This window comes from Capra hircus, unplaced genomic scaffold (assembly GCF_001704415.2).
Source record: "Capra hircus breed San Clemente unplaced genomic scaffold, ASM170441v1, whole genome shotgun sequence".
Taxonomy (NCBI): Eukaryota; Metazoa; Chordata; class Mammalia; order Artiodactyla; family Bovidae; genus Capra; species Capra hircus.
This window is the reverse complement of record NW_017189627.1, coordinates 31,497-44,102: the sequence shown is the minus strand read 5'-3', so window position 1 is coordinate 44,102 and position 12,606 is coordinate 31,497. Positions and strand designations below refer to the sequence as shown.

Here is a 12,606-nt window from a genome sequence, read left to right as displayed (position 1 = left end):
TTCACACTCCTGCCCCCTCCATCCCTGTATGAACCTCTGCCAAACACTGTTCATCCCATTTCAGCACTTCAGAGTCTTCTAGTCACTTCATCTTTATACCACCCTCTTCCTATCGGGGGTTCTTGAGGGGCTTAAGGAACTTAAGAGCGAGCAGGTAATTAAGAGGATGTTGGAAGTTTGTTCTAATCCAGTGAGTTTTAGAGACTCCAAGGCTTGGTGAATCTTCAGTCCGTTGCCCCAAGATCTATACACCGTCTCCATAAGATTACACTTCAGAGCAAAGAAAGTGTTAAATGCCTCCTCCACTAATATTGTTGGGGACACTTCAACTCTCATCTGAGGAGGGAAACTCACCTTGCCCATCTACCAGAAATACATTCCCGATTTACAAAAAAAAAATGAAGCAAAGGAAAGGAAGGTGCCCAAAAGCAAGAGTCAGTGTTCCACTGTGCCCTAACTCTTGAGTGAATCACTTCCCCAGTGGGCCCACATTAACAGTGATCATCAGACAGGGGCCACTGTGGAGCTGACCAATAGCTGAGCAGAGAAGTACCAGGAGGTACCTCATTGATAGTTGGTTGCTTATGGGCAGGGCCCAGGGTTGCACTGTCCAATTGCTAGGCAAGACCGGTTGCTTAGTAACAGGATATGGAGTAATCAGGCACAGCAATGGCTACCTGCTAAGGGCTGTGCTCATGCTGCTCTGTTACCTAAGGATACGTTGGGTCCAGTGTGCTTTACTCTGTTTCATTGACTCTGTTCCAAATCAGGATTTGATTTCACAGGCTTCTTTAACTTTTGTACATCATTCTTTTCATTGTATTCCAGGGCTTGCCTGTCAGCAGTGCTCATCTATGCCCTCCAACAGCTGCCACATGATCACATGTGCCGCATATAGCATAGCTAATATTTCAAAGCCAACAAGAATGTGAAAGCCAGCCCACCTCGAGAACTACTTTGACAAACCTTAACCTCACAGTGATTCTTATTCTATGCACAGTATAACAGAGCAGAGTGAGCACAGCCCTATGCAGTTAGCCATTGGTGTGCTTCTTTTCAACCCACCCTGTTCCTAGGCAGCAGGTGTGGCTCAGCCTTGCTTGGTGCCTCAGATGGCCCCATTTACAAGCAGCCAACTGTCAAGGAGTGGCCATTCATTGTCCTGCTCAGCTATTGATCAGCACCACAGTGGGCCCTGCCCACAGTTACTGCCAGTGAGGGACCATTCATTGGGGAAGTGCTTAAGTAAGGGTGGTGTGGTGGTCATCAGGTGGAAAGTGAGAGAAGAGAGATTCTGGCATTCTTTTGGAGGGCCTGGAGATCACCCAACGTTGCACCAGTGGGTGAGCTGGATGGTCCCAGGGAATAGACTGGGGACTACATCCTTTAGTGATTCAGAGCCTCACAAAGTCCCTCCACTAGCCTTGGCCCAGGCCGTGAGGAGCGGTGAACCTCTCCCCCATCCCTGTCTCTGCAACTTAATAGCAGGTGGCCATCTTTCTGGGTCTCAGGCTGTGAGAACTGGTCTCCTCAGCTGGACAGCTTGAGGAGACAGGACCTATTGTGTTGGGTACCTGGCTCCATCAAGGATGAGAGCTGGGTAGAATATGGGAACCTTGCCCTGAAGGAGCTGCCAATTGAAACCTGTTTCTGTTTGACCAGGATGGGACATTTCATGGTGCAAGGTGTTCCTTGAGACTTGCCCTCTCTTGTCAGGACAGAAGTGACATTCATCTGATAGAGATATTTAGGAACATCATTACCTGAACATGACCTAACCTTAAGCACAAAGGGTGTGACACCACGAAGTCTGAAACAACTTACCACAACTTTCTCTAACCTTTGCTTTTAAACATACTTACTGAAAACGTTCAGTAACTTTGGGTTCTTAGGGCAAGAGCCACCCTCATCCTTGTATGAATCTGTAATAAACCTTTCCCTGTCCCAAACTCAAACATTTAGTTTTGATGGGCCTCATTCTGCATCAAGCACATGGACTTGCAATTTGGGCAACAACAATACTGTCTAAGGGCTGACTTTCCTCTCTTAAACAACAGCAGAGACTGGCCAAGTGCTCACAGTCATCCATAATATACCCACGGATTTGGCTTGGCCAAGCTTTAACCAACCTTCTCTCCTCTGAACTTCAGCTTTCCCCCACGCTTGAGCAAGCACTAAGCGTCAGACCTTTCTGGCTCCCTTAACAGCTCATTCTAAGAATCAGCTCACTACAGAAAGAAACACTTCCTGTCACACTGCTCCATCATGCTGTCTGTTCATCCATCCCCACCTCTTGCCCCATCTCACACACACACACACACACACACACACACACACACAGATACATAAACTCACACACACACACAGAGTTGTTGCTCACCCTGCTTATCCTTTCATGTTAAAGAAATATCTTTTTCTGTTCCATTTTGAGACATGTTAAGAACGTGTGTTCAAAACCTTCTCCCTATTGCAATCAGTTCACCTCAGTCGCTCAGTTGTGTCCGATTATTTGGGACCCCATGAGTCACAGCACGCCAGGCCTCCCTGTCCATCCCCAACTCTGCATTCAGATGCTTATATCTTTGCTTTGCTCCTTTGCTTTTTGCTTCTCTTCTTTTCACAGCTATTTGTAAGACCTCCCCAGACAGCCATTGTGCTTTTCTTTTCCATGGGGATGGTCTTGATCCCTGTCTCCTGTACAATGTCACGAACCTCATTCCATAGTTCATCAGGCACTCCATCTACCAGATCTGGGCCCTTAAATCTATTTCTCACTTCCACTGCATAATCATAAGGGATTTGATTTAAGTCATACCTGAATGGTCTAGTGGTTTCCCCTATTTTCTTCAATTTGAGTCTGGATTTGGTAATAAGGAGTTCATGACCTGAGCCACAGTCTGCTCCTGGTCTTGTTTTTGTTGACTGTATAGAGCTTCTCCATCTTTGGCGGCAAAGGATATAATCAATCTGATTTTGGTGTTGACCATCTGGTGATGTCCATGTGTAGAGTCTTACTTGTGTTGTTGGAAGAGTGTTTTTGTTATGACCAGTGCATTTTCTTGGCGAAACTCTAGTAGTCTTTGCCCTGCTTCGTTCTGCATTCCAAGGCCAAATTTGCCTGTTACTCCAGGTGTTTCTCGACTTCCTACTTTTGCATTCCAGACCCCTATAATGAAAAGGACATCTTTTTGGGGTGTTAGTTCTAAAAGGTCTTGTAGGTCTTCATAAAACCGTTCAACTTCAGTTTCTTCAGCGTTCCTGCTTGGGGCCTAGACTTGGATAACTGTGATCTTGAATGGTTTGCCTTGGAGACGAACAGAGATCATTCTGTTGTTTTTGAGATTGCGTCCAAGTACTGCATTTCGGACTCTTTTGTTGACTATGATGGCTACTCCATGTCTTCTGAGGAGTTCCTGCCCGCAGTAGTAGATGCAGTGGTCATCTGAGTTAAATCCACCCATTCCAGTCCATTTTCATTCGCTGATGCCTAGAATGTCGACGTTCACCCTTGCCATCCCTTGTTTGACCACTTCCAATTTGCCTTCAAAGTAGATACCCCATACTCTTATATTTAAACCACAAAAACTTGCAGAGCTTGGACTACAAAAGATTATTTTGGGGAATAATGTTTTACGACTGTAGCTATTTAGAAATACTAGGGGATGATGATCAATATAAGACCAGCTTTTACTCAGTCTTATGTTAATACTTGTATCAAAAGTCTCTGTCCTGACTTCTCTGGCTGTCCAGGGGTTAGGACTCCATGCTTTCACTAGAAGGGGAACCAGTTCAATCCCTGGTCAGGGATCTAAGATCCCACAAACTGCATGGTGCCCACCACCCAAAAACATTATCTGTGTGTGGTGATCCTGTTTGTCACCTGCACCGGGATTGGGCCACCTCCACTGCCCTGCCCTTGGGAACACACTGCTACCACCAATTTCTTAGGAGAACAGTGGCCTAACAGATATTTGATCTGTTCCCTCCAAACATTATTTTAATCTTTGGGAGTGCTGGTTGTGGGTTTTAGTTGTATCAGCATTTTGTGCCTCCTGAGCACCTTTAGCTGACAGCAAAGGTGAGTGATGCAACAAAGCCCATTATGACGTAAGTGGCCAGGATGGGATTTCTGCCTGCCTCTCTCAGGGGAAGTATGACATTCACCATCCCCATGTGAAACCCTCTTCCCATCAGGGTTCTGGCAATCTAGACCCTAATGTCATTCCACACCCCAAACAATGGCAGTAACACCACACCACTACTCCTTGCCGCTGAGATCCATTGTTAAGCAGGGTTAGCCATCTTCAGTGCAGACTCCTAACCCAGTCCAGGCCTCTCCTCTCTGGCTAACTGGGGACCTCAGGGTCTTTCCCCAATCTCTTGGGACCTCGCACCCCTCCCCACTCAGGTGCCCACCTCTTTTCTTCCTTCCCTCCCTTCCCATCAGAAAATTCACACACACACAAATATCATCTTTTCACCATTTGATGTTTATTTTAATCGCAGCCATCAGTTTACTATGTTAGTGTGAGAGTCAGTCTTTTCCTGGTTAACCATTTCTAAGAAAGCAGACCACTGGAGACACAATTCTAAACTGTCTGACCTTTTCTATTCAGTTACTGGCTGCCCAGGTTGTACCTCTCCAGGGTCTCTCATTCTGGGGTGGCTGAGCTTATCTTCTCTTTTGATTCTGCCTCCTTCTTTGACTCTGACTCATATTTTGGTACCTTTTTCGGCTTTGGTTCAGTTTCTCACGTGCACAGGATCGGAGAAAACAGTTTGGTTCTCTTGTTTTCTTCACCTTCTTCGACGGAGTGGCGTACGATCGGATTTTCTTTCTCAAGGTTCCTTTGAGAGGTCTTCTGACCCTCACGGTCATATTTCGTGCCTTGAAAGACAAGAGAAGGGTATGAGTTTTGAGGAAAGAGTATAACAACTGAGTTGGAAGGGAGATTTCATGAAAAGGGAGGTGGCCTGATGAGGACTTTTGCGCCAGGCAAGGGCAGTGTAGAGGTCTTGGGCACCAAAGTCAATGGAGAACCTGGGGAGTGTCGATGGAATCATCTTACCTTCACACTGCCTCTGTATCTCCGTTGCCAAAGGGTCTTCTTTCTTCCTTTCATCCTCGAAGCAAACCGCACTGCAACTCTTCTTGGCTGCCGTGGCTTCCTGGTTACCTTAGCCATGATGACACCATGAAGTGGCCTAACCCAGAATCTCTGCCTCTGACCTCCCTATATATACCTTCCCAGGACAATGAGGAGCCACACCCTTCACTCTGATTGGTCAGCTAGGCGCTCCCCCAGCCAATGGTGGCTTTGGGGTCTTAGACATCACAATGTACCACTGTGCCCATCAACAGGGGATAGTGGGTGCTGAGGGAGGCCATGATACAACTTTCCCACCCTTGACCCCTCTGTGTGGCTGATTCTGGGGAATGGTGATTCATGGGCATGGTGTTTCTTCTCATGACCCTCAGACTTTCCTTCAGTGCCCTTTATTCTTTGACTTGGATGTCCCCCTTCAACACTCCTGCCCCCTCCATCCCTGTATGAACCTCTGCCAAACACTTTTCATCCCATTTCAGCACTTCAGAGTCCTCTAGTCACTTCATCTTTATACCACCCTCTTTCTATTGGGGATTCTTGAGGGGTTTAAGGAACTTAAGAGCGAGCAGGTAATTAAGAACAGGTTGGAAGTTTGTTCTACTCCAGTGAGCTTTAGAGACCCCAAGGCTTGGTGAATCTTCAGTCTGTTGCCCCAAGATCTATACACCGTCTCCATAAGATTACACTTCAGAGCAAAGAAAGTGTTAAATGCCTCCTCCACTAATATTGTTGGGGGCACTTCAACTCTCATATCGAGGAGGGAAACTCACCTTGCCCCATCTACCAGAAACACATTCCCGATTTACACAAAAATGAAGAAAAGAAAAGGAAGGTGTCCAAAGGCAAGAGTCAGTTTACCACTGTGCCCCTAACTCTTGAGTGAATCATTTCCCCAGTGGGCCCTCATTAACAGTGATCATCAGGTAGGGCCCACTGTGGAGCTGACCAATAGCTGAGCAGGAGAAGTACCAGTAGGTACCTCATTGATAGTTGGTTGCTTATGGGCAGGGCCCAGGGTTGCACTGTCCAATTGCTAGGCAAGACCGGTTGCTTAGTAACAGGATGTGGAGTAATCAGGCACAGCAATGGCTACCTGCTAAGGGCTGTGCTCATGCTGTTCTGTTACCTAAGGATATGTTGGGTCCAGTGTGCTTTACTCTGTTTAACTGACTCTGTTCCTTATCAGGATTCGATTTCACAGGCTTCTTTAACTTTTGTACATCATTCTTTTCATTGTATTCCCAGGCATGCCTGTCAGCAGTGCTCATCTATATGCCCCTCCAACAGCTGCCACATGATCACATGTGCCGCCTATAGCATAGCTAATATTTCAAAGCCAACGAGAATGTGAAAGCCAGCCCACCTCGAGAACTACTTTGACAAACCTTAACCTCACAGTGATTCTTATTCTATGCACAGTGTAACAGAGCAGAGTGAGCACAGCCCTACGCAGTTAGCCATTGGTGTGCTTCTTTTCAACCCACCCTGTTCCTAGGCAACAGGTGTGGCTTAGCCTTGCTTGGTGCCTCAGATGGCCCCATTTACAAGCAGCCAACTGTCAATGAGTGACTATTTGTTGTCCTGCTCAGCTGTTGATCAGCACCACAGTGGGCCCTGCCCACAGTTACTGTCAATGAGGGACCATTGGGGAAGTGATTAAGTAAGGGTGATGTGGTGGTCATGAAATGGAGAGTGAGAGAAGAGAGATTCAGGCATTCTTCTGGAGGGGCTGGAGATCACCCAACCTTGGGCCAGTGGGTGAGCTGGAGGGCCCAGGCAACAGACTGGAGACTACAAACTTACTGCTCCAGAGCCCTCACTATGTCCCTCCACCAGCCTTAGCCCAGGCCTTGAGGAGCAGTGAATCTCTCCCCCATCCCTGACTCTGAAACCTACTAGCAGTAGACATCTTTCTGGGTCTCAGTCTTTGAGAATTGATCTCCCCATTTGGACGGTCTGAGGAGACTGAGGACCTATTGGGCAGGGCGCTTGCATCTGTCAGGCATGATAGCAGGGCAGAATGTGGGAAGTGGCCCTGAAGGAGCTGCCGACTGAGATCTGATTCCTCTTAACCAGGACTGGGATATTGCTGGGTGAAAGCTGTGGCTTGAGACTTCCCTTTCTTGTCAAGACAGAGAACAACATTCAGCTGGTAGAGATTTACAGGAACATCATTACCTGACCATGACCTGACCTTAAGAACTAAGGATCTGACACCAAGAATTCTTCAACAACTAACTACACCCCACTCTCACTTTTGCTTTTAAAGGGACTTGCTGAAACTTTGGGATCTTAGGGCATGAGCCACCCTGCTCCATGTATGCATCTGCAATAAACTTTTCCTGTTCCAAACTCTATTGTTCAGTTTTCGTGGGTCTCATTCTGTGCCAGGCACATGGACTTGTGATTTCAGTAACAACAATTGTGTCGAAGGACAGACTTTGCCTCTCTTAAATAACAACAGAGACTGGCCGGTTCAGTTCAGTTCAGTTCACTTCAGTCGCTCAGTTGTCTCTGACTCTTTGCAACACCATGGACTGCAGTACACCAGGCTTTCCTGTCCATCAGCAGCTCCCAGAGCTTACTCAAACTCACGTCCATTGGGTCAGTGATGCCATCTAACCATCTCATCCTCTGTCATCCGCTTCTCCTCCTGGCTTCAGTATTTCCCAGCATCAGGGTCTTTTCAAATGAGTCAGGTCTTTGCATAAGGTGGCCAAATTATTGGAGTTGCAGCTTCAGCACCAGTCTTTCCAATGAATATTCAGGACTGATTTCCTTTAGGATTGACTGGTTGGATCTCCTTGCAGTCCAAGAGACCCTCAAGTCTTCTTCAACACCACACTTCAAAAGCATCAATTCTTTGGTACTCAGCTTTCTTTATAGTCCACCTCTCACATCCATACATGACAACTGGAAAAATCATACCTTTGATTAGACGAACCGTTGTTAGCAAAGTAATGAAAAAGTAAAGTAACGTGTGCAAAGTAATGGAGAAGAGGCTGGCCAAGTGCTCACAGTTATCCATAAAATAACCACTGACTTGGCTTGACTCACCTTTAGCCAAGCTTCTCTCCTCTGAACTTCAGCTTTTTCCCAATCTGGAGCAAGCACTAAGATTCAGAAATTTCTGTCTCCCTTAAGAGCTCATTCTGAGAATCATCTCACTACAGAGGGAAACACTTCCTGTTAAACTGCTCCATCATACTATCTGCTCATTCATTCCCACCACTTGTCCCTTCAAACACACACACACACACACACACACACACACATGCACGCACACTGAGTTCCTGCTTGCCCCGGTTATCCTTTCATGTAAAAGAAACATCATTTTCTGTTCTATTTCAAGACATGTGAAGAACTTGTGGTCAAAGTGTTCTCCCTATCACTACAAGTTCAGTTCAGCCACTCAGTCATGTTGGACTCTTTGCGACCCCATCGACTGCAGCACATCAGGCTTTTCTGTCCATCACCAACTCACAGAGTGCTCAAACTCATGTCCGTCAAGTTGGTGATGCCAATCAACCATCTCATCCTCTGTTGTCCCCTTCTCCTCAGACTTTCAGTCTTTCCAGCATCAGGGTCTTTTCCAATCAGTCAGTTCCTTGCACCAGTTGGCCAAAGTACTAGAGCTTCAGCTTCAGCTTTGGTCCTTCCAATGAATATTCAGGACTGATTTCCCTTAGGATGGACTGGTTGGGTCTCCTTGCTGTCCAAGGGACTCTGAAGAGTCTTCCTCAACACCACAATCCAAAACCATTAATTCTTTGGTGCTCAGCTTTCTTTATGCTGCAGCTCTTGCATCCATACATGACTACTGGAAAAACCATAACTTTGACTTATGGAGCTTTGTTGGCAAAGTAAAGTCTCTGCTTTTTAATATGCTCTCTAGGTTAGTTCTATTTTTTCTTCCAAGGAGCATGTGTCTTTTAGTTGCATGGCTGAAGACACCATATTGAGTGATTGTGAGCCCAAAAAATTAAATTCTGTCACTGTTTCCATTGTTTCCCCATCTATTTGCCATGAAGGGATGGGACCAGATGCCTTGATCTTCATTTTTTCACTGTTGAGTTTTAAGGCAGCTTCTTCTTTGTTACAATCACTAGTTTGTTGCATTTTTAGATTCCACATACAGATGATATTACAGAGTATTTGTCTTTCTCTTTCTCTAATTTGACTTATTTTACTAAGGACAATTCCTCACAAGTCCAGCCATATTGTTGCAAATAGCAAATTTTCATTCTTTTTTGTGACTGAGTAATAGCCCATTGTGTGTGTGTGTTTCTGTGTGTGTGTGTGTGTGTGTGCATGTAGCTGTGTATACAATACTGCTTTTTTATTCATTTATCTGTTGATGAGCATTTGGTTTGCTTTCATATCTTGGCTAGTGTCTTAACTAGTGGAATTCTTCCTCTCTCACAAATTCTTTTTTCTTTTCTGTTTAGAGAAGATCCTCTAACATTTATTTCAGGGTTAGTTTAGTATTGATGAACTCTTTATTTTTACTTGTCTGAGAAGCACTTTATGTCTCTTTCAATTCTGAATGATAATCTTACTGGGTAGATATTCAGGTTGTAAGTACTTGTCTTTCAGCACTTTAAATATCAATATATAATGCCACTCATTCTGGCCGACAAGGTTTGTATACAAATTTTAGCAGAGAGCCTTATGGGGTTTCCCTTTTATGTGATTCTGTGATTTATCTTGCTGCCTTTAGAATCTTCTCTTTATTTCTAACTCCTGCTCTTTTAATTATACTGTATCTTAGTGTGGGTTTGTTTTGGTTCATTTTATTTGGTACCCTGTGAGATTTCTGTACTATCGTCAGGTTTGGTAAGTTTTCAGCCATAATTTCATCAAATACAATTTACTATCTTTTCTCTCTTTTGTTCTTTTGAGACACCTATAATATGAATGCTGATAATGTTATCCATGCTGTTGCTAAGTCGCTTCAGTCATATCCGACTCTGTGCGACCCCATAGATGGCAACCCCCCAGGCTCCCCTGTCCCTGGGATTCTCCAGGCAAGAACACTGGAGTGGGTTGCCATTTCCTTCTCCAATGCATGGAAGTGAAAAGTGAAAGTGAAGTTTCTCAGTCGTGTGCAACTCTTTGAGACCCCATGGACTGCAGCTTACCAGGCTCCTTCACCCATGGGATTTTCCAGGCAAGAGTACTGGAGTGGGGTGTCATTGCCTTCTCCGAATGTTATCCATAGGTCTCTTAAATTGTTCTCATTATTTTTTGGGGGGGAGGGGAGGTTTATTTTGGCTATTCTGATTGGTGATTTCCATTATTATTCACTCCTGTGTTATTGTCAGGTCTGCTGTTAATTCCTGTTTGTTTTTAATTTCTGTTATTGTATTCTTCAGCTCTGTCTGGTTCTTTTTTTAATATATTTTCTGGTTCCTTATTAGAATTTTCACTGTGTTTGCCTGTTTTTTCTAATTCAGTTAGCATTGTTATTACCAATTCTTTGGACTCTTTACGTAGTTAATTGTTTATCTGTTATTTATTTGTTTGGTCAGAGGTTCAAACTACAGCGCAAATGCACTCATCTCACATGCTAGTAAAGTAACTCTTAAAATTCTTCAAACCAGGCTTCAGCAATATGTGAACCATGAACTTCCAGATGTTGATGTATGGCAAAACCAATACAATATTGTAAAGTAACTAGCCTCCAGTTAAAATAAATAAATTTATATTAAAAATAAAAAAATAAAAAGCAGAGACATCACTTTGCCAACAAAGGTCTGTCTAATCAAGGCTATGGTTTTTCCAGTGGTCATTTATGGATGTGAGATTTGGACTAAAAAGAAAGTTGAAAAACAAACAAATGGGATCTAATTAAAATTAAAAGCTTCTGCACAACAAAGGAAACTATAAGCAAGGTGAAAAGTCAGCCTTCTGAATGGGAGAAAATAATTGCAAATGAAGCAACTGACAAACAACTAATCTCAAATATATACAAGCAACTTATGCAGCTCAATTCCAGAAAAATAAACGACCCAATCAAAAAATGGGCCAAAGAACTAAATAGACATTTCTCCAAAGAAGACATATGGATGGCTAACAAACACATGAAAAGATGCTCAACGTCACTCATTATTAGAGAAATGCAAATCAAAAGCACAATGAGGTACCACTTCACACCAGTCAGAATGTCTGTGATCCAAAAATCTGCAAGCAATAAATGCTGGAGAGGGTGTGGAGAAAAGGGAACCCTCCTACACTGTTGGTGGGAATGCAAACTAGTACAGCCACTTTGGAGAACAGTGTGGAGATTCCTTTAAAAATTGCAAATAGCGCTGCGTTATGACACAGCAATCCCACTGCTGGGCATACACACCGAGGAAACCAGAATTGAAAGAGACACATGTACCCCAATGTTCATTGCAGCACTGTTTATAATAGCCAGGACTTGGAAACAACCTAGATGTCCATCAGCAGATGAATGGATAAGAAAGCTGTGGAATATATACACAATGGAGTATTACTCAGCCGTTCAAAAGAATACATTTGAATCAGTTCTGATGAGATGGGTGAAACTGGAGCCGATTATACAGAGTGAAGTAAGCCAGAAAGAAAAACACCAATACAGTATACTAACACATATATATGGAATTTAGAAAGATGGCAATGACGACCCTGTATGCAAGACAGCAAAAAAGACACAGATGGACTTTTGGACTCAGAGGGAGAGGGAGAGGGTGGGATGATTTGGGAGAATGGCATTGTAACATGTATACTATCATGTAAGAATCGAATCACCAGTCTATGTCCAACGCAGGATACAGTATGCTTGGGGCTGGTGCACGGTGATGACCCAGAGAGATGTTATGAGGAGGGAGGTGGGAGGGGGGTTCATGTTTGGGAACGCATGTACACCCGTGGTGGATTCATGTCAATGTATGGCAAAACCAATACAGTATTGTAAAGTAAAATAAAGTAAAAATAAAATTTTTTTTAAATAAATTAATTTAAAAAATTTAAAAAAAAATTCCATCATCATCCATCCATCCATGCAGCAAACATTAGCATCTAGGATGCACCCAGCATGAGTTAAATATATAAAGAAGGATAACACACAGTCAGTTCCCCCAAGAGCCATGCTGACCGAGGGAGACAGGTGGATAAACAGGTCCTTGTAACTGAGCATGGTGAGGGAATCAGTAGAGAAATGCTAGGGAACTTGGGAAAACAGAGAAAGGGAACTCACCTGGGAACCGCAGATGGGCTGGATTTGGAGAAGATTCCTAGGAGGGGCTGCTGGAGAATAAGCAGCCAGTCTCAGATCAGGGGTGGGCATCTTAGAGTAGGAACCTGATCTTACCCATTATGAGCTGGCTCCATGGTTTAATTTTCAAGGCAGCCTGAGCTCTGGTTTTCCAGTTTTCACCCTGAGGGGGTGGTGGTGGTAGTGATCTCTCTCTTGCCCAAGCACTTCCTACACAGTGTGAGAACCACACTGAGTGATAAAACTCCTGGATCTAAT

The 12,606-nt window shown here is 44.3% G+C and overlaps 1 protein-coding gene across 1 annotated transcript; it reads right to left on the bottom strand.

Moving 5' to 3' along the window:
* Window positions 1-4,672: 4,672 nt before the first annotated feature.
* Window positions 4,673-5,186, bottom strand: LOC108634581 (spermatid nuclear transition protein 3). Its single transcript, XM_018044568.1, has 2 exons — window positions 5,070-5,186; window positions 4,673-4,888 (listed from the first exon to the last, which is right to left on the bottom strand). Exons 1-2 carry the CDS (start codon window positions 5,184-5,186, stop codon window positions 4,673-4,675), a joined length of 333 nt encoding a protein of 110 aa, XP_017900057.1.
* Between the last annotated feature and the right edge of the window lie 7,420 nt (window positions 5,187-12,606).